This window comes from Cercospora beticola, chromosome 1 (assembly GCF_033473495.1).
Source record: "Cercospora beticola chromosome 1, complete sequence".
Classification (NCBI taxonomy): domain Eukaryota; kingdom Fungi; phylum Ascomycota; class Dothideomycetes; order Mycosphaerellales; family Mycosphaerellaceae; genus Cercospora; species Cercospora beticola.
This window is the reverse complement of record NC_088935.1, coordinates 2241823-2262860: the sequence shown is the minus strand read 5'-3', so window position 1 is coordinate 2262860 and position 21038 is coordinate 2241823. Positions and strand designations below refer to the sequence as shown.

At 53.1% G+C, this 21038-nt stretch overlaps 8 protein-coding genes across 8 annotated transcripts; 3 read left to right on the top strand and 5 right to left on the bottom strand.

The window, feature by feature from the left end:
* Window positions 1-27: 27 nt before the first annotated feature.
* Window positions 28-2761, bottom strand: CTB3 (Dual O-methyltransferase/FAD-dependent monooxygenase ctb3; the record flags this gene model as incomplete). The annotated part of the gene is made up of 3 exons (XM_023593476.2): window positions 28-2145; window positions 2216-2467; window positions 2516-2761. 3 exons carry the CDS (start codon window positions 2759-2761, stop codon window positions 28-30), a joined length of 2616 nt encoding a protein of 871 aa, XP_023460058.1.
* Window positions 2762-3610: 849 nt separating this feature from the next.
* On the top strand, window positions 3611-10649 carry CTB1 (Non-reducing polyketide synthase ctb1; the record flags this gene model as incomplete). The annotated part of the gene is made up of 9 exons (XM_023593475.1): window positions 3611-3903; window positions 3955-4258; window positions 4312-5092; window positions 5140-5291; window positions 5349-5397; window positions 5445-8116; window positions 8170-8544; window positions 8606-9918; window positions 9974-10649. The coding sequence occupies 9 exons, from the start codon at window positions 3611-3613 to the stop codon at window positions 10647-10649; spliced, it is 6615 nt and encodes a 2204-aa protein (XP_023460065.1).
* A 551-nt stretch (window positions 10650-11200) lies between these two features.
* CTB2 (O-methyltransferase ctb2) lies at window positions 11201-12642 on the top strand (the record flags this gene model as incomplete). The annotated part of the gene is made up of 2 exons (XM_023593474.1): window positions 11201-11479; window positions 11533-12642. 2 exons carry the CDS (start codon window positions 11201-11203, stop codon window positions 12640-12642), a joined length of 1389 nt encoding a protein of 462 aa, XP_023460064.1.
* A 496-nt stretch (window positions 12643-13138) lies between these two features.
* Window positions 13139-14834, bottom strand: CTB4 (Cercosporin MFS transporter ctb4; the record flags this gene model as incomplete). Its single annotated transcript, XM_023593473.1, has 4 exons — window positions 13139-13283; window positions 13338-13776; window positions 13832-14397; window positions 14446-14834. The coding sequence occupies 4 exons, from the start codon at window positions 14832-14834 to the stop codon at window positions 13139-13141; spliced, it is 1539 nt and encodes a 512-aa protein (XP_023460063.1).
* Window positions 14835-15380: 546 nt separating this feature from the next.
* On the bottom strand, window positions 15381-16454 carry CTB6 (Ketoreductase ctb6; the record flags this gene model as incomplete). Its single annotated transcript, XM_023593472.2, has 1 exon — window positions 15381-16454. One exon carries the CDS (start codon window positions 16452-16454, stop codon window positions 15381-15383), a length of 1074 nt encoding a protein of 357 aa, XP_023460062.1.
* A 666-nt stretch (window positions 16455-17120) lies between these two features.
* On the bottom strand, window positions 17121-18096 carry RHO25_000862 (uncharacterized protein; the record flags this gene model as incomplete). The annotated part of the gene is made up of 4 exons (XM_023593471.2): window positions 17121-17302; window positions 17356-17517; window positions 17594-17988; window positions 18050-18096. The coding sequence occupies 4 exons, from the start codon at window positions 18094-18096 to the stop codon at window positions 17121-17123; spliced, it is 786 nt and encodes a 261-aa protein (XP_023458889.1).
* A 233-nt stretch (window positions 18097-18329) lies between these two features.
* RHO25_000861 (uncharacterized protein) lies at window positions 18330-19075 on the top strand (the record flags this gene model as incomplete). Its single annotated transcript, XM_023593470.2, has 2 exons — window positions 18330-18647; window positions 18722-19075. The coding sequence occupies 2 exons, from the start codon at window positions 18330-18332 to the stop codon at window positions 19073-19075; spliced, it is 672 nt and encodes a 223-aa protein (XP_023458890.1).
* A 400-nt stretch (window positions 19076-19475) lies between these two features.
* On the bottom strand, window positions 19476-20838 carry RHO25_000860 (uncharacterized protein; the record flags this gene model as incomplete). The annotated part of the gene is made up of 3 exons (XM_023593469.2): window positions 19476-20026; window positions 20137-20399; window positions 20465-20838. The coding sequence occupies 3 exons, from the start codon at window positions 20836-20838 to the stop codon at window positions 19476-19478; spliced, it is 1188 nt and encodes a 395-aa protein (XP_023458881.1).
* Window positions 20839-21038: the final 200 nt, after the last annotated feature.

Genomic DNA, 21038 nt, shown 5'->3' with positions numbered 1-21038 from the left:
GAAACACTATCTGCTAAATCATAATCATCAAAACACGAACTCTGAACAATCCACCAAATTCTTCTGCCCAAACATTCTCTTACTACCAACTTCACTCCTCCAAATGTTCCTCTTCGCTCTTGTTCTCATCGCGGCCTCAAATTCGGCGATTGCATTCACCGGTGGCTTCGTGCCATGCTCAACGAGCACTTTAGCCAAGGCGTCGGCATCGACTATTGCGGTGTTCGCTCCGACTCCACCACAAGGGCTCATTGGATGAATGCTATCGCCAAGAACGGTAACATTGGAGTGGGACTCCCATGAGGGAATATCGGGGATTGTGGATGCAACGCGAATGAGCGATGCTTGCTTTGTGTCTTGGAGCTCGAACAGCGCGCGGAGGCTTGGATGCCATTCCTCGGTGACTGCGAGACTGAGCTTGGCAGCCTGTTCTGCCGCTTGGTCCAGTGAGACGAAGTTCTTCATGGAAGTCACCTCTTGCGATCCGAAGCGTTCCTTGGGTCCGATGAGTGCCCAGTAGACGTAGTCTGCAGGCAGTTCTGGGTAGCGGGCACGCGAGGCTTCGCTGAATCGGATGGGTTCCAGTAGTAAGGTGACTGGGCTGTCGCCGATGAGACAAGATTGTAGCATAGGTGCGATGTCGCTGACCACAGTCATGAACCTCAAGCCTTTCTCGGGGAACCGCGCGAGGAATTCCGGTGTCATTACAGTCTTGCCGTAGATGCAGGCAGCACCAGTATCCACAATACGATGGTCTGGTACACATGTCTTGCGAACGACAGAGTGTAAGCCATCAGTGCCGGCCAGGAAACTTCCGGTGACGTGAGTGCCGTCCTTGAATTCAGCGGTAACCGTAGATGCAGAGTCATCAGTCTTGTAGTACGCGATTTCCTTCCCGAACGAGATCTTGTCCTCAATGCCAGTCATGAGCTGAGTTCTGAATGCTTTGCGGTCAACAGTGAATGTCGCATACAGTCCCTTCTTGCCAGACAGGCCGCCACCAGTGCGGCTGTGGATGATGTTGCCATTGAAGGGATTGAAGTCTGTCTCGCCTACGGCGGTGACGGCATTTGAGAGTTCGAAAGCCTCATAAACATCGTCAGGCAGGATGTTCTTGAGAGACTGTGCGGCGTCTGCTTCGAATTTGAGTCGGTATCCTTGTGGCCGAGCATCGATATGGGAGTCCCTTTCGAAGACGCGAAAGTCAATTCCGGCCTTCTTCAAAGCCTGTGCAAGACAGAGCCCAGCAATACCCGCGCCTGCAATGAGGACTGGTCTCGAATCAGCAGAGCCAGTGCTTGCGGAGACTGCCGTCACCAACTCTGGCGTGAGTGTATTCGTTCCGGAGAGGGCAGTCTGGCCGGCTGAGCGGACTGTGAGCAGACCCATCACACTGTTGAGCGGCTGGTTCACGCGAGAAATCTCGAGACCGGCAGATTGCATCAATGAGCTCCAGTCCTCCAATTCACGCTCCTTGGCATTGAAGACTTCCATCATTGTTAGATCCCGAATGCGTAGTTGTTGCTCTTGCAAAACGCTAGTTGTGCCGGGCTGGGGAAGAATGGTGTCCATGATGACTATTTGCGCCCCAGGTTTCAGTGCTGCGCGAATCTGAGAGAGGATGACCTTGGCTTCGTTGTCGGGCCAGTCGTGACAGATCATGCGAAGAAAGTAAACATCGGCATCCTTCACTGTTTGAGGACCAAAGAAGTCGTGTTCCTGAAAGGTGATGCGAGATTTAACAGAAGCTTCAATCTTGTCATTTTGGGCCATTTCTTTCCTGGCACCAGCGACCGTCTCTGGCAGATCTTGAATGACGAAGGTAAGGTGAGTGTGCTCCTTGGCAATGGCAATGCTACCATGCCCAAGAGAGCCACCGACATCCACGACTTTTGCGCCCCGCGGAAGGGAAGCCCAGTCGAAGCCGGTGACTGCGTGCTGAAGGCCCCAAGTTGCGTTCGAAGTCACATTACGCATATAAGCTGCAAAGGCGTCCTTCATTGCGGGCGTCTGGCGGAGATGGTCAAAGAATGGGACTTTCACATCCATTCCCAGATTGAACGCGGTCTGATCTTTGGCGACAGTCTCGCCCCACGATCGCGTGGCGTCGCTAAGCTTGTATGCAGCTGGCACAGAGTAGTTGACCTGTGAGACCGAGGTCAGCATGATCTGATTTCTTTGACTCCTTCTTCAAGGGAGAAGGGAGGTCACTCACCATCCATCTAGCCCAACCTAAATAGCTTTCATCGCGAGCGAACAAGGCGGAAATGCGACTGTGGCGGACTTGGTTGGCCTCGGGCTCTTCCAGGAATCCATTGCATATGGCCATGCGACAGATGCTTCTCAATTGCATAGGCGGCACGCTGGCTTTTCTCGCAAGATCTGTGTAGCTGATCGTTCCGCTATGTGGAAGGTGGTCCAATATGTTGAGTTCCACCAGCCAGCGAAAACAGGTTAAATGTTGATACTGATACAGCTTAGATCAAGATACCTTGGCGCGACTAATCGAACTTACGCCGTTTTGTAGATGCTCCAGATACTCTTGAGGTCGGATCGACAACCGCAAGATTCTTGTCGCTGCCTCTGCCAGCTGCGCACGAGCGGCTTGAGTTTGAGCATCGCAGTTGTCTAAAGGATCCTTCGGCAACGACGCGTTGAGGTCTTGAACATCCTTGCGACTCTTGAGAGATTTGAGCAGCTCCTGGGCGTTGGCCGATACGGCCTCCAAGGACGCCTCAAGATCGCGTTGGAACTGCATCATGTGTGACAAATGTGTGTGATTACAGTAGATGTTAGCATTGAGACCAGGACGTTTCGATCATAAGGACCGGCGACGGAGCTCAAGTAGCAGACATTCGTAGCAGGGGGACAACTTGGCTGTGCACAGTCGCCGCAAATCAAATTGAGCGTGCTGTTTCCCTATGTTGTGTTTCCCGGGCCGCTTGTACGCAAAGTCCCCGTCCTCTGGTGCTATGTCACGTGACCGAGCATAGGACATGTGCTGTTCCATGCTCGCGCGCTTCCATGTGGCGAACGTGTTGATGATTGCCTGTCGCACGTGGAGACTGGGCATGGCCTGTCTCGAGGTCTCAATCATCGTGTGCAGGCTAAGTCGCCGGGCCTCTTGCGCTAGGAGCTGTCTCGCATACTGACACTTTTGGTATCATGGCCGGTCGTATCGACGATCACCAGCTTCAATGGTGACAAAGCAATCGCTGGCACTCTGTATGCATCTGGCGGCTAGGAAAGGGAAACGCTGTAACAGAGTCATCGAGCGGGAGAGAGCACTCACTCACAGAACCTGAGCTTGAAGTCATGAGGGCATCGAATCCGCTCCTTTGAGAATCTCTGTCGACTCAGTGTACGAGGAACAAACGCCGAATGTGTCGAACGGCTACTTTCTTAGGCTTAAAACGGCGCGCGTAAGCTATGCATGCCATAGCGACCGGCGATTGACTCGACCTACGGTTAGCATGGGGATATAGATGCGCATACACTGTCACGAGCTCGTGCCCAGCTGTACCTCTGCCATCTCATCTGCACTTCCGTTCTTCAACATACCTCTCTTGATCGCTTCAACACATTGTCACTCTTTTTGACATCCCGCACCATGGAAGATGGAGCGCAGATGCGAGTGGTGGCATTCGGGGATCAGACATATGACTGCAGTGAGGCAGTCTCACAGCTCTTAAGGGTCCGCGACGATGCCATAGTCGTCGACTTCCTCGAACGGGCAACAGCCGTTTTGAAGGCAGAGTTGGCCAGGCTAAGCAGCGAGCAACAAGAAGAGACGCCACGATTCGCCACGCTCGCTGAACTTGTGCCACGCTACCGAGCTGGCACTTTAAATCCAGCAGTGTCGCAGGCATTGACATGCATCACCCAGCTGGGGCTTTTCATCCGGTATGGCAGCACAGTTCGTAATTCTGCTGAGCACAGCTAATGCGCGCATAGACAACACAGCAGCGGACAGGAAGCCTACCCCACAGCAAACGATAGTTGCATTACTGGCGTCTGCACCGGAGCGCTGACCGCCGTCGCTGTCGGCTCTGCTTCGAGTGTGACCGCTTTGGTGCCGCTCGCATTGCACACTGTTGCCGTCGCCGTGCGATTGGGTGCTCGAGCCTGGGAGATTGGCAGCTGCCTTGCCGATGCCAGGAGAGGTGCGAATGGCCGGTATGCTTCTTGGACATCGGCGGTGGGCGGTATCAGTCCCCAAGACCTTCAGGATCGAATTTCAGCATACATGACCGAGCAGGTGAGTGACGTTTCGTTTCCGCTGTGTCGATGGTGTGTCATTGACAAAGACAGGCTCTTGCATCCGTGTCCGTTCCATATCTCTCGGCAGCGGTCGGCCCGGGCCAATCAAGCGTGTCGGCTGCTCCCGTCATCCTCGACGCGTTCCTCAGCACACTTCTCCGACCGCTGACAACAACGCGACTTCCCATTACCGCTCCGTATCACGCACCTCACCTCTTCACTGCGAAAGATGTGCAGCATGTCACGGACTGTCTGCCTCCCAGCGACGCATGGCCGACAGTGCGCATCCCCATCATCAGCTTCTCCCGCGATGAGGCGGTGTCGCGTGGTGCAAGCTTCCCGGCCGCCATGAGTGAGGCCGTGCGAGACTGCTTGATCCGCCCCATTGCCCTCGACCGCATGGCAGTGAGCATTGCCAATCATGCTCGAGATCTCGGCAAAGACTCTGTGCTTCCGTCACCCATCGCTCTGTCGTTCAGCGACAAGCTGGGTCCACAAGTGAACAGCCATCTGCCAGGCACGAAAGCACCGACGCCTGAGCTGACGTCCACATCGTCTATCCCATCTGCTATAGGAGCGGAACAGCAGCCGATGGCAAAATCCCCCATTGCTATCCTTGCTGCCTCTGGTCGTTTCCCACAATCTTCATCCATGGACCAGTTCTGGGATGTACTTATTAACGGCGTCGACACGCACGAACTTGTACCTCCAACCCGTTGGAATGCAGCTACTCATGTCTCCGAAGATCCTAAAGCAAAGAATGTGTCTGGCACAGGTTTCGGTTGCTGGCTCCACGAAGCCGGTGAATTTGATGCCGCCTATTTTAACATGAGTACGAGGGTCATCACATACGAATGGCTCAAGCTGACGATAATCCAGGTCCGCGTGAAGCGCCGCAGGTTGATCCAGCACAGCGTCTTGCGCTCTTGACTGCCACCGAAGTCCTCGAGCAGGCCGGCATTGTCCCGAACCGAACGTCGTCAACTCAGAAAAACCGAGTTGGTGTATGGTACGGCGCAACCAGCAATGATGTGAGTTCGATTTCTCCTGTGAGTGCTTTTTGAGCCAACGCTAAACTATCACCATAGTGGATGGAGACCAACAGCGCTCAAAACGTTGATACGTACTTCATTCCCGGTTAGTACTCTGCGACACTTCCGCAAGCATTTTACTGATTGCTTCAGGTGGCAATCGCGCATTCATCCCAGGAAGAGTGAACTACTTCCACAAGTTTAGTGGCCCATCTTACACGATCGATACAGCCTGCAGCTCCAGTTTGGCAGCATTGCACATGGCGTGCAACGCACTTTGGCGAGGCGAAGTCGATACAGCCATCGTAGGTGGGACCAACGTCCTCACGAATCCAGACATGACGGCGGGACTCGACGCGGGTCACTTCTTGTCAAGGTCTGGAAATTGTAAGACGTTCGACGACGAAGCCGATGGCTATTGCAGAGGTGAGGCAGTGGTGACCCTCATTCTCAAACGGCTGCCAGACGCGCAAGCGGACAAAGATCCAATTCAGGCTTCAATTCTGGGAATTGCCACTAATCACTCAGCCGAGGCCGCCTCTATCACTAGGCCTCATGCCGGAGCGCAGCAAGACTTGTTCCAACAAGTTCTCACGGAGACAGGTCTTACCGCGAACGACATTAGTGTGTGCGAGATGCATGGTACTGGCACCCAGGCTGGAGACAGTGGTGAAACAACGTCCGTCGTGGAGACCCTAGCGCCTTTGAACCGATCCGGCTCTGCTGTGCGAACAACACCTCTCTACATTGGCGCAGTCAAGTCCAATGTGGGTCATGCTGAGTCCGCAGCTGGGGTCAGCAGTCTGGCCAAGATCTTGCTTATGCTCAAGCATTCCAAGATCCCTCCTCATGTGGGCATCAAAACGAAGCTGAATCACCGGCTACCAGACCTAGCTGCACGAAATACACACATAGCGCGGACTGAGGTACCTTGGCCTCGGCCAAAGAATGGCAAGCGTCGTGTTCTGCTCAATAACTTCTCGGCCGCTGGAGGTAACACGTGCCTTGTGCTTGAGGATGCGCCCGAGCCCGAGGACTCTCAAGAAGTCGACCCTAGAGAACATCACATCGTTGCACTCTCTGCTAAAACACCTGATTCAATGGTGAACAACCTCACGAACATGATAACCTGGATCGACAAGCACTCTGGAGACAGCATCGCCACCTTGCCTCAACTGTCTTACACGACAACTGCACGAAGAGTGCACCATAGACACAGAGCCGTAGCTACCGGCACTGATCTGCTGCAAATCCGTTCGTCGCTTCAAGAACAGCTTGACCGCCGGGTGTCCGGCGAGAGAAGTATCCCTCACCCGCCCAATGGACCTAGCTTTGTCCTTGCTTTCACTGGCCAAGGCTCGGCGTTCGAAGGTATGGGTGTAGATCTCTACAAACGTTTCGCCTCATTTCGGTCAGACATTGCCCGCTATGATCAGATCTGCGAGGGTATGAGCCTGCCCTCGATCAAAGCTATGTTCGAGGACGAGAAAGTGTTCTCCACAGCTTCACCAACTTTGCAGCAGCTCACGCATGTCTGTTTTCAGATGGCCCTGTACAGACTATGGAAGTCCCTCGGCGTACAAGCGAAGGCGGTAGTTGGCCACAGTTTGGGCGAGTATGCTGCACTCTACGCCGCTGGAGTGCTATCGCAATCCGATACGCTCTACCTGGTGGGGCGGCGTGCACAGCTGATGGAGAAACATCTTTCGCAAGGCACACATGCAATGCTGGCCGTCCGTGCGAAAGAAGAAGCCATTGTCGCAGCGATTGACGGGCCTCCAGGAGAGGCATACGAGTTCTCTTGCCGCAATGGCGAACAGCGAAACGTTCTCGGAGGCACCGTTGCTCAAATCCAGGCGGCGAAAGCCGCGCTTGAGGCTAAGAAGATTCGATGCCAGTACTTGGACACCCCGATGGCATTCCACACTGGCCAAGTTGATCCGATTCTGCCCGAGCTCTTGCAGGTCGCTGCAGCATGCTCCATCCAGGATCCCCAAATTCCTGTCATCTCCCCAGCATATGGCAAAGTGATCAGGTCTGCCAAGGACTTCCAACCAGAGTACTTCACCCATCACTGCCGCAGTTCTGTCAACATGGTCGATGCTCTCCAAAGTGCAGTCGAAGAAGGCTTACTTGACAAGAACATTATTGGCCTCGAGATTGGCCCTGGCCCGGTCGTCACGCAGTTCGTCAAGGAAGCTGTGGGCACAACCATGCAGACCTTTGCGTCCATCAATAAAGACAAAGACACATGGCAGCTCATAACGCAAGCGCTAGCTAAGTTCTATCTTGCAGGTGCCAGTATCGAGTGGTCGCGCTATCACGAAGACTTCCCTGGAGCTCAGAAAGTCCTTGAGCTCCCGGCTTATGGCTGGACCTTGAAAAACTACTGGCTGCAATATGTCAACGACTGGTCTCTGAGGAAGGGCGATCCAGCCGTGGTTGTTGCCGCGTCAAATTTGGAACTCTCTTCGTCGATACACAAGGTCATAACAAACACAATCACCGCCAACAGCGACGGCGAGCTTGTCGTGGACGCAGACCTCAGTCGAGAGGACCTGCATCCCATGGTTCAGGGGCATCAGGTCTACGGTGTTCCACTGTGCACACCTTCCGTGTACGCGGACATCGCTCTGACACTCGGCGAGTATATTCGACAGGTCATCAAGCCAGGCGAGGTTGCACAGACATCCGTTGAAGTAGCAGAGATGAACATTCAAAGCGCACTGGTGGCTAACAACACGGGCAGAGTGCAACTCCTTCGCACGTATGCCAAGTTTGACCCCAAGGCCCAGGTAGCGTCATGCACGTTCTCTAGTATCAAGGTCAGTCGTGAGGGTAATCAGCTCATTATGGATTTCATGCTAATTTTGACTAGGAGGACGGCAGTAGCGTAGTCGAGCAGCATGCTAATTGCAAGATCCGGTTCGGCAGTCTCGAGAAGGAGAAGACCGCGCTCGAGAGTGCTGCACTAGCTGCCCAAGCCAGAATGGCCGCTCTGAAAACACAAGTTGGCCAGGATGACAACACATACCGCTTCAGCAAAGGCATGATTTACAAGATGATCGGCCAATTAGCTGACTTCGACGAGAAGTACCGCGGGCTCTGCGCGATCACACTCGACAACGACGCCATGGAAGCCTCGGGCAAAGTATCATTCAAGGGCATTCCAAACGAGGGCAAATTCCACTCTAGCCCGGCTTATCTCGACGCGTTGTCGCAACTTGGCGGATTCGTCATGAACGCGAACGAGGTCAGTAGCGATAGTAGACAGCACATTGAAGAGTGCGATGCTAACTCTTTCTGTTCCTTAGGGTGTGGATCTTGAGAAAGAAGTCTTTGTCAATCACGGCTGGGGTTCCATGCGCTTCTTCGCCGCTCTGGATCCAGCAATGACTTACTACACTCATGTGAAGATGACCCAAGGCAAAGACAAATTGTGGACTGGCGATGTCTTGATCTTCGACGACAAGCAAGCATTGATCGGCATTGTTGGGGGAGTGGCGTTGCAGGGCGTGCCCAAGCGACTTATGCATTACATTGTTACAGCTGCCAACAAGAAAGCTTCCGGCCCGCCGACAGAGAAGAAGGGCTCTAGCCCGCCAGTCGAAAAGAAAGCCAGCGCGCCAGTCGCGCCCACGAGGCCAGCGATCCAGCGTAAGAATGCTTCGATTCCTCCACCTGCAACCCAAGTGACTCCGCAAAACAAGACCATCAAGACGCCAAGTGTGTCGGCACTGATAGCCCCGGCCCTCGAGATTGTTAGCGAGGAGATCGGGATGCCAATCGACGAGCTCAAGGATGATATCGACTTCACCGATGCTGGTCTTGACAGTCTGCTCTCCTTGGTAATTAGCAGTCGCATGCGGGACCAGCTGGGCATCGAATTCGAGTCCGCGCAGTTCATGGAGATTGGATCTATCGGTGGACTCAAGGAGTTCTTGACCAGGCTCAGTCCCCCAGTAGCAGTCGCCGTTGCCACTGCCGTGGAAATTGTCAAGGAGGAAGCGCTCACTTCATTGGAAGAGCTTACTGATCCATCCCCTAACGAGATCGGCACTGTCTGGCGCGATGCCCTCAAGATCCTGTCTGAAGAGAGTGGGCTCACTGATGAGGAATTGACTGATGACACAAGTTTCGCCGACGTGGGCGTTGATAGCCTCATGAGTCTTGTGATCACCAGTCGCCTACGGGATGAATTGGACATCGACTTCCCCGACCGAGCATTATTCGAAGAATGCCAGACTATATTTGACCTTCGCAAGAGGTTCTCTGGGTCAACGGAAAGCTTCGACTCGACGACGACCAAGCCCAGCGCTGGTGATGCGACGCCACCTCTGACCGATTCCAGCGCGTCATCTCCGCCCTCCTCCGAGTTCGATGGCGAGACGCCGATGACTGATCTGGACGAGGTGTTCGATTCTCCCCCAGCGCAGAAGAGGATACCATCCCCGCCCAAAGGACGAATCCCGCCTGCATGGTCGATGTATTTGCAAGGCTCACAGAAGCGGTCGAAGGAGATTCTTTTCTTGTTTCCAGACGGCGCTGGCGCCGCAACTTCATACTTGTCTTTACCTCGTTTGGGTGAAGACATTGGCGTAGTCGCCTTCAATTCGCCTTTCATGAAGTAAGTTGTCTCTACAGAGGTTAAAGTGACAGGAACTAACACATCACTCCTGTAGGACACCGCACAAGTTTGTTGATCATACCTTACCGGACGTCATCGCGTCCTATGTAGAAGGCATTCGAGGCCGTCAAGCGCAAGGCCCGTATCATCTGGGCGGCTGGTCTGCTGGTGGTATTCTGGCCTATGCCGTTGCCCAAGAACTCATCGCAGCTGGCGAGGAGGTTTCGACACTCCTCCTCATCGACTCGCCTTCGCCAACCAAAGGCCTAGATCGCCTTCCAACACGATTCTTCGATCACTGCACGAACGTCGGACTCTTTGGAACGGAGCTCTCCAGAGGCAGTGGGGGTCCCAACAAGACACCCGAATGGCTGATGCCTCACTTCAGAGCTAGTATTGAGCTGCTACATGACTACCACGCTCCTCCTATGAAGCTTGGCAACAAAACGAAAGTCATGGTGATATGGGCAGGTGAATGTGCCTTTGATGGCGTTCGCTATGCTCACATACCGCCCTCTGCAGGCGACACCGACGAAGACACCGAGGGTATGAAGTTCTTGACGGAGAAGCGGAAAGATTTTGGAGCCACAGAATGGGCAAGTTTGTTCCCTGGCACTGATGTTGATGCGAGGGTTGTTGAGAGCGAGCACCATTTCAGCATGATGCGTGATTCTGGTGCACAGATGCTTGTTGAGCATATGCGAGACGGATTGGGGATTGTCTCGTCGTGATAGCGTTAGATTCAGGCGTTGGAGTTCAATTGTAATGAAATTTTGAATGTTCCTTTGAATATAACTCCGTCTCCAACCACCGGCACTTGGCTTGGCATTCACATGTTATTTCTCGAACCTCCTTTGCGTATTCTCCTCATCAACACACGCTTGATCCATCAGCTTATGGAGTTTCCAGCCATTCCTTCCGAACACCATGCTTGTTCTGCATGATAGCGTTTCCCAGAAGCATAATGAACTCTGTTCGACATTGTTGAGATTCCAAGGCAGTGGCGATGGTCGGTCTCGGCAACAGCGTTCACCGAGCTGGGATCGGTGAACGTCGCTCTTACACCTCGTGCTCTCCCTTCGCCGCGTCCACGAAGGAGCACATCTTCTCGGTGATTGTCTTGCGGTATGCGACGAAGCACCGTAAGCGGGCACAATGGCCGACTCGGTATCACCATTAGTCCTCGCGGATGTAGCGCTGGCTCGTCAGGCCATATCATATCCAGCTCATAGCATCATCATTCGATTTCACAATTGCATTTACAGATCTCACATCAATCAAAATGGCTAACCGAATTGAAGCGGACAATCTCTTTGAGCTCACGGCAGAGCTGGTCTCAGCCTCCGCCAAATTGCACAAGTTTCTCGACCAGAAGAACCTCCCGCAGCCATCTTTTGATGCTCCAGCTCCATCGGTAGCTCTCAACACCGCCAACAAGCCTTACTACGATGCGAGAAGCGCGATTGTAGAGGCTGCTGAGCAACTCATCCGCCTGGTCCGTGGACCTCGCGATACTCTTCTCGCTCTGTCCTTCGAGCACTGTGCTACAGCATCGATGCAGGTCAGTCGGGCCAAAGAATGTCCTGCTGTATCCTCATTAACTCATCTCCACAGGTCGTTTTCAAATACAAGTTTGCGAATCACATTCCGCTACATGGCTCGACAACTTATAGCAAGATTGCCGAAGCAGTCGGAGATGGTGTGACAACAGCTCTCGTTGAGCGCACGATACAACATTGCGCTTCCTTTGGCCTATTCGAGACGATCCCTGGCGGCTATGTTACTCACAATGCTACCTCGTCACTACTGGTCACCGATCCAGATCTCGAAGCCTGGATGTATCTCTCAGCGGTGATCGCTTACCCAGCTGGCGCAGCTATCCCCAAGGCCGTGGAGCAGTATGGCGTGAGCAGTGAGGCCACCGAAGCAGGGTACGGCGTGAGCATAGGAAGAAAGATTGCACAATTCCAGCGATTCCGCGAGCCCGATGGGAAGAAGGACCACGAGATGTTCGCACGAGCCATGCGTGGTATCGCAGCTGGTGGTGCATACGACTTCCGCCACGCAGTCGACGGCGGATACCCTTGGCACCTTCTCACAGAAGGCGCAGGACACCTGGTAGTGGATGTCGGCGGAGGTCCGGGCCACGTCGCCATGGCACTCGCGGAAAAGTACCCAAGCTTGCGATTCCAAGTCCAAGATCTACCCGAGACTGTCCAAGTGGGAGCGAAGAACTGCCCTGAACACCTTCGTAAACACGTAACCTTCGTGGCACATGATTTTATGACCCCTCAACCTGCTCATGAAGTGCAAGACGGCGAAGGAATCGTATACTTTGCTCGATTTATCCTGCACGACTGGAGTGACAAGTATGCCACGAAGATCGTGCAGGCGCTTGCCACTGGCTTGAGGCCACAAGACCGCATCATCTTGAACGAAGTGGTCGTTCCTGAAGCCGGGCAAGTTGGCAGAGAGACGGAACGAAGAATGCACGATCGTGATCTGCTGATGTTGATGAACCTCAATGGACGTGAGCGGACACAGAGTGCATTCGAGGCGATCTTCGCTTCAGTGACTCCCAAGCTGCGGCTGCAGAGGGTCATTCACCCAGAGCAAGGCGAATTGTCGCTCATCGAGGTGACTCTTGATGGCGTTGAGCTTCCTGCCCAGGCGAATGGTGTCAATGGCCATGCGAATGGGACTAATGGCGTGAATGGTCATTAAAATGTTGTGCAAATACTTAGCGTTTGTGTAGCTATTTAACGTGTCTTCTCCAATTGATCGGAAGCTTCTCATATTGCTTTTGGTGTTCCAAGGCTACCTGTGGTCATCGGCAGATAGTGGACAGTACATCAAATTTCCGGAAACATGCACACTTGTGATCATCTCTCGCCAATATCTTGATACTTCGCCTGCCTTTCTTCTCGAGATAGATCGGCCTAGCTACGCTACACGAGGCGAAGATACGAGGGACGAAAGAGCACGCTAATGGCCCAGGCAGAAGAGTGCTCAAGATCGAAACTTGCTTTCTTTTTGCTCTCCTGCGGTAGGTCGGGTAAGTCGAGGCCAGCAATTGACAAGCTGACTGCAGATTATATCCATCGTTCATTTGATAATATCTAGCACATAGCGACTATAGACTTGCGATAGATATACATCATGTACAGCAGGCGAAGGCCCATGTAAGTGAGTCGAAGCCGCTACTGCTTGACTCGTGTATTTACAAAGGTGGCTGCCACTTGCTCTTCGCTCTGATTTTGGCACCGAAGTAGTAGAACAGTATCGGGATCGGGATCATGGCAACTGCAAGCAATGCAAGAATGGTCGTTCCCCATTTTACTCCGATTGCAGCATACATCGAAGTCCTAGCGAGACGGTCAGTACACTGTTGTGACAAAAAAAATTAATGCTACACTTACGCCAAGATCGGAAATCCTGCAGCGAACAGGGATCTCAAGAAGGTGTTAGCGGCTATGGCCGAGTTCGCATAAATTTTGTAAGAGTCGATGATGTAGTTCATGCCCTGCATATTGATCAAGTGGATACCGAAGCCAGTAGGAATACCCGACAAGATTTGAGGCCAAGGATTCATGGTAGCGGAGCTTGTCCAAGCGAAGAGGAACATTCCAGCTGGGAGCGAGACAGCGCCAACCATCATGAGCAAAAGTCTTGTCTCCTGAGGTCGTCCCTCTTTGGCGTTCGGTGCCCATCTGGAGTTGGTCGTAAACGAAAGTAGTGCTCCTGCGATAATGACGCCCACGAGGATGGAGATGAGTGGAAGACTGGCAGTCGTCTGGTCCCAGCCGCGCTCCTGAATGAACGATGTTGGGTATGCCAGAAAGAAGTTGTACAACAGACCTGCACAGAGTTAGCACTTGTTTCTATGGCTCAGCTGCGATGATGTCAAACTTACCGAAAGACACACTGACATAGAGTGTCATCATTAAAAGAATGGGTTCAAGGGCCAGCATGCGAGCAGGCCGAAGCAAGTAACGCTCCGCAAAATCGCCAATACTGCTCTGCGCTTCTTCAGATTTGGAACGGTAAGCCCAGTTGCGTGTCATATGTCGCATGCGTTCAGCACGACGCGCCAAAAGCAATGGCGTGTACGTTTCGGGGAGGAATGGAAAGGTAAAGACAGCAATGAAGAACGAGGCGATCGCAACGACATTCGCGATCCACCGCCAACCGAGCACGCTCTGGACGAGGACTGATCCAATCAGCGGTCCGAGGATTGGCCCGATAGTCAGAAACGCGCCAACTGTAGGCATAGCGAAACCTCGTTCTCTGGGAGACCAGATATCTGCCAAGATGCCTGACAGGATTGACGAAGGCGCTGCGCCGAAGAATCCTCCCAGAAAGCGCAGGATACATATGGAGGTCAGACTTCTTGCGTCGGCGATGGGCAGTTGCAGGACCGCAAAGGCCAGGTAGCCTGCCAGAAGAGGTCGAGTCCGGCCAAAAGCCTCGCTGAAGGGTCTGGTGCTTGTCAGTCATATGCCTCTCGAGATAGAATATCTTACTCACCCCCAGAAGATGGGCCCGGTAGCGAATCCTACCATGAAGAGGGAAGTGCAACCGAGCACGACCGTCTCCGCGGGCAAGGCAAACTCTTCTGCGAGAACGTGCGTTGCAGCCCCGAAGACCGACGAAGAAAACGTCGTCGAGAGAGCATACAATGCCAAAGACATTGTGATCACCCACTTGCGCCAGTAAGGTAGATTCTGAGGATTTCCCTTGTCATCCTCGCCAACCCAGTCCACCAGGAAAGCATCACTCTTGATTGCGTCGAGTACCTGCTCTTCGAGATCCATAGCGTCAGTCGTCGATTGCGGTGGTGATGCTGAACCAGACGAGAAAGTCACATAGGGCTGCTTCAGTCCGTCGAGGTCATCGTCAGTGATAGGGAGAGCCATTGCGAGTGTACAGATTTCAAGAGACAGAATGAGACAAGACTTCAATAGTCAAAAGCAGCTCTCGGCCTCAGATGGTAAGCCCGCTAATGTCTAAACACTTACCGTAAGCGAATGATTCCATAGGCACATGAAAGCCGGCTCATGTCCGAGCAATGCAATCGTCGAGGCTACGATTACCCCGGAGGCTCGGTGAAGAGTCACCGTTCGCCGTAGCGTTGATTCGCATACTGTTGTCGAAGAAATCTCATAGTCAGCACTGCGGAGGCGGAGTTATGTCTGCATTCTGGCGGTGCTGATGGCTTGCATCGAGCCACTCTTGCAAAGCCGAGATGATTGTGAAGGAAGCTTGAAGTTGAAGGGGCAGGAGAGCGTTTGATCTGGAGCGACGAGATGCTCTTGGCATCGGCCCGAAAGGTCCCGAGCACATCCCGGGATTCGACTTCAGCTTCGCCAACGCTGCTTCTTGCGCTTTGAGCAGGCGACAGAAGAGATCGGAAGCAATATTAACAGGAAATGTGAGAGTTAAATAGGCACATCTGCTTCTTCCTACGCCGTCGTCGAGATCTCCACCCCTTCATCCTTCTCCGGCAACTCCAAGTACTGCTTGACCACATCAAGGACTTGTGCCTCATAGGGAATGTGCTTGAAGCCAAAGGTCTCCTCAGTTTTCCGCACGTCGAATCTGACGCCTTTATTGACAGTCGGCATGTGACCGTCATTGGGCAACACGCCCTGCGCAACCGCTTCAGGAAACTCCCTCTGCACGAACTTCTTCACATCATCCCATTCCGATCCATCCTCCGGACTGCACGAAATAAGGAAACTCTGATTGCCCGTGACCTTGGGATCCAGCGCCAATACATGACAGCGAGCGACATCATCGTTGTGACATGTCAGGATTGGCTTGCCGATAGGATTCTTGTGGCCGAGTACAATCTGCATCGAATGCCAATTCGACGAGAATTTCCGCAGATCCTCGCGTGTCGTCGCTAGGTCATCCCGACCAGTCACGAAGGACGGGTGCATGTGAACAAGATCGAACGCCGGTTTCTCGTTCTTGATCCAAGCTTCCGCGCTGTTGATGCTTGCGATCTTCCCAGCTTGGTATGCCAGCATTTTGTGCGCATAAGGAGGCTCCATTTCCGGAATGCGCGATTCTGCATTCAGAGGCACCTCAGATGGCTCAGCAAAAAGAGCTTTCGGCGAGAAAAGTCCAACCATGCTAGATGTGATGACGACTCGTCGCACAGTTCCGCTTCGTTTGGCTGCCTCCAGGACCCCAATACTACCTTTCACAGCAACACGTTTGAAGTCGTGTTCCCAGTCGTCTGGGTTGTCCGAGCTGACTATCGGGCTGGCCACGTGGATAATGTAAGACGTGTTCTCAGCTGCTTGATCGAAAGCTCCATCTGTCACGAAATCCGCCACAGTGGTAGTTTCGAACCTGTCCTTGTAGTCCGAGCCTTTCATCACAGCAGTCAGCCGCGACTCAAGCCATTGTCCCTTGCCAGCACTGCGGATCACAGCTCGCACGCTGTATCCTTGACGGAGCAGCTCAATCAAGATACGAAAGCCAATGAAGCCGGTAGCACCAGTCAATAGAACGAGAGAGTCGGCCATGATTGCGGCACGTTGTGCAGAGCGGTGTTCGAAAGAGTTGCAAGAGCGGGTTATCGAACAGCGAAGACTTCGTGAAACTGCACATAGTCGGATCAGGGCCTGGGTTGACGCAGTGACCGGCAATCAAGTCATCGGGATATGAGTGGTGTTGCCGCGTACTGCCTGGGAATGGCGAATTCTGATGGACTACACCCACATGCTCATGGTGCTTCCTCCGCCTACCAGCAATAAGTCACAACCAACGAATCAAAGTGCTCACTGCTTGCCGCTGAGCCGCATGTTTCGTGCAATATGCGGCAAGGCATCTGCGTTTGCCGAGTCGGACATCGAAGCCAGATAGCCAAGACCCGCAAGCCTGCGGAGGACCCTTGAGGCTTTTTGTGCTTCATTGAGTCTAGCTTCTTTGAGGATATAGTAGTCTGAGACTAGCTTGCGGACTGTCTCATACTCCATTGCTGGCGACTTCGCTGCAGAGAGGTAGCTCGTGACTATGTGTGGTCAGCTGTCTAGTCACTCATGAGGGAAGTCAGCCTCAAGCACAAGGAAAGCATTGAGCAGACAGAGGACGGAAACCCGGCTGCAGGTAAGCCGTCGATAGTCGCCTGTTTGGAAAGATCCGCAGTCCGAATGGCGTTGTGGGATTGCGATGTCGAGCTGTTTGAAGCCTCATATGGTGGCGTTTAGCTTAGCTAACAGCCTTTCCTCCACGCCATCAAGTATGTATTTGTGCTCGATAACTTCTAGGTTCTCAATTTCAGCCTTGAACAGCTTGTCTGGGTCTTCTTGTCCACCCATGGGGTTCTGGCCCATTTGTGACTGGGCCATCTGTTGAGCGATTTGTGAGGCAGCTGTGATTTGATCAGCGACGGGTCCCACCAATGCAGCTTCAAAATGCACCTACCATTGTTGCTGCCCAGTATAAAGTTGTATACTGGCTGCAATCCGAATAGAGTCAGGAAGTACCAACTCAGACTGCTCACCCATCTGACATCTAGATCTCTGGTACCGACACCGGCTTGCAACATCTGCTTGAATTGCGGAGTAAGTGGGAAGGGCAATTTCACTGTCGCGTTGTCAGCCACCGCTCACATCTTTCTGCACCCTGCGGACAATGCATCTTGAGGAAGTTTTGTACTCACTGATAACATAGCCGCTAAAGAAGGCGTTGATCCAGCCCATGATCAAGGATTGTGGAACCATCATGGCTACATTACCCTTCATGGCGCCCATCATGCCGTCCATAGCTCCCGGATCTGTCAACGGATTGGCCGGAGGTTTCCCTCTGTTCTCAGGATCTGCCAAAAATCTGCCGTCCTTGACCGCTTCATGATAGAACTCCTTGCGCTTCTCAAATGCTGCACGGGAGATCTGCGTATTATTGACTCGAAGGTTCTGCATGCGGAGCAGAGAGCGCTGTTGTCGTGTCTTGGCGAGGGGCTGTGGTTTGGGGCTGGATTGTAGCAAGGTCGATAGGTAGTGGCGCAGGATACCAGTAAGGACCATGACTATGGTGATTGGCAGCAAGATCCAGTAGCTACCGGCGGTGGTCAGTCGCGGACTCGCGGGGCAGGAACTCAGGTGCGAGGAGAACATACAACAGAGCAGGATCACGGTGGATCTGCTGCTCAACAATGCCCGTCATGGTTGCAGATGTCTCGCGTGAGCAGTGAACGTTGATGGTGCAGTTGGACAACGACGTGCAGTCCATCGCTCTCTTCACATGCCCACGACTACGCCAAGCTTTTGAGCCGCATCCACTAGCGCAACCTAGCTTGGGGACACCTGGAGCTTTACTCTTTCTTACAAGTTACCGAACGTGAAGTCGATCTCGCTCTCAGGCTCACCATTCTGACATCGAATTCCTCTGAATCCACAATGGCCGAATCCCGCATATCGCCGTACAATTTGGCTGATCTGAAGAACACGACCGACGATGCTCTGGGAAACTATTTGCGATCACTGGGCTTCGTCCAGGATAACTCGAAGCTGGACGTTCGACTTGCATTGGGCTATGTCTCGGTAGTGATTGCTGGTGCAACATTTGTGGCAGACTACAAACTCGGGTGGGAAGCCACCAAGATCTGGACTGCCGTGGCAGTCGCAGCATACGCCCTGCTCAGTGCAGCCATGACCTATTGGATGTGGGCTGTGGAGAAAGGGCTAGTGTTCGAGGGCACGCGCTCAGGGAAGAAGGTGGGTTGACATCCTTGACTGTTCGGAACAGCTTTTGGAAAACGTGTTGGCTGATCATGCGTGCCCGATTCTAGATCTCCATCTTCTCCCGCACGAAAAAGCACGACCCGACCTACTATCTTGAGATCCACGCCTCGTCGCTATCGAATGCCAATGACACTTCTACACGGGAGATCAAAGTCCCTTTCACGACGTGGTTCACACAAGATGGCTACTTTGTCGCCAAGCCATTTCAGCAATGGCTCGCGAGCAGCGTGGAAGCTGTTGGTGATGCTGATCTGAAGAACGCGAAGCGCGACGAGAGAGACGAGTTGGCATCTCCTACAGCACAGTATGAGCTGTTGCAGGCGGCGACGAAAGCACAAACGACAACCGGAGCGGAAGCCGCGGAGAAGGGAACACAGAGGAAGAGTAAGCGAAAAGCTTGAGCAGTCGGCCGAAAAGCTATGGATAATGTATGCGATGTACAATGATACCACTCAAAAAGGCCCTTGGCCTCGCATGTTTCATTAATGGAACGTTTGTTCTCGTTCACCTGCACTCGGTCGAATGCTTACCAAGTCGTCGTCAGAAGGCATGTGTTCGGCACCATGAACTCTCTGCAGCATAGCCGTGTTTCTCATCTAAGCTAGAAAGCGCAGAAGGTCCCCTTCCTTTTCGGACAAAACTCCTTTCTGAGCAGTCCTCTCACGCAGGGCGACCATGTTTCAGACATACCTCAGCGGCACAATCTGGTACCCGATTTGGCTCGCCGGCAGTATCGCTCTGCAAAGAGATGATCCGTCTTCGGGGGACTGGTCAGAGAGGAGCATTACAGGCATTTGGCGTTCACTGGGCAACGTAATACACCTTCTGCGTGACCGGGCTTCCGAAAAACGAGCTGGTATATCGCTCAAAATCCTTAGCTAAAAATACCTGTTGGGCATTAATTCTCTTCCATCGAGTTCCGATCCTTTGCAGCTCGATGCAGATCACATTGCCTTTGCTGACCTTTTTGACAGCTTTGGCATCTCGCATGTCGACTTCGACATCACTCTTGAAGCAGCCCAGAGTTACGACCTTGTGCATATCTCCAGTCTTCGTATGATCGTAGAAGGTGTTGCCCATTTTCATGGTCGAACTTGAGTTTAGAGGACTCGCGAGATGCAGCTCTAGGCCTTTGTGCGTCCACTTCCAGGGTAGCCGATCCTCGGGGTCCAACGGGAGAGGTTTAACATTGGCAAATCCTGCAAAAGCCGATGGACTGGGAGCAAACATGCCACAGGGCTGATTCGAAGGGGAAGTCCAGGCAAAAATACTTTCATCGTCTGTAGATTTTGCAATTTCGAGCTGTAGTCTGAAGAATGCACGACTGCCTCGCTCACCGTACAGAAGAGGCACTATGACTGAAGGTAAGAACATGCCTCGTGCAGACTGATCATTGCGATCCGATAACCGGTTGCAGGTCCCCCGCCACAACCAGAGATAGTGAGCTCGAGAAGGTACTTACTGTTAACGTTGAACAGACCCAGAAGCGAGTAAGCAACGTCCTCACTGCGCGTCGTCTGGCGACCTGCAGCCCAGGCCATCCGCGCCGCCACCGAGGCAAAAGGGATCTGATCAGGACGATGTAAATACCATTCCGGAACGCCCGTGGCTCGGTGGATGACAGCTGAGAGTTGAGCTTTGGACCCAAATGCCGCCCAAGAGGCATCGAGGAATAGCACTTCTTTGGGTGCTAGCAGTTCTTGCAATGTCCAGCCGCGTCGGAACCTGCAAAAGCGTTAGCCAATGCGTCGACTCTGGTTGGCGCGACGCAGCTATGGCGACAGACTGACCATTCACTGCCCTGCAAGGCATCGTTGGTTTGCTGAGTGGGCAAACCTGGCGAGACGTCCTTCAGATATGCAAAGCAGATTCGGGCGTCCGCGTAGTATTGATACATTGAATTAATGGCCTCGGTGAGTTCAGCGCTCGATGTCTTGTCGATGCACACAGTATCGATCCAGATCCATGTGTGTGACTGCGACTTTGCTAAGCGGCAAGCTTCGAGGACCTTCTTGTGCCCGGCATGGTCCCTTTTGTTCCCAGCAATGAAGTCGACATATGAGACCTCTTCCGCAGTCCAGCGATGAGACAGAATAGAGTAGGGCGGCGTCTGCTCGTCGTAGAATGTTTCGAATGTCAACGTCCCCGTATTGAGCAGCCGCATCACTCTAGTCTACCGCTGCAAGGTCAAAGACAGGTTCAGACCGACACTGCGTGCACTTTCGATCCTCGTAACTCTGCCTCGTGCTGTGTAGCTGAGGCACTATGTCTCGAGAAGCGAGGTAGGCGTAAAACGAGGTAGGCGTAAAACGAGGTTACGGACGAGGTGTGGATGTTTCCCACTTTCCGTTTTGCTCTCCGCGA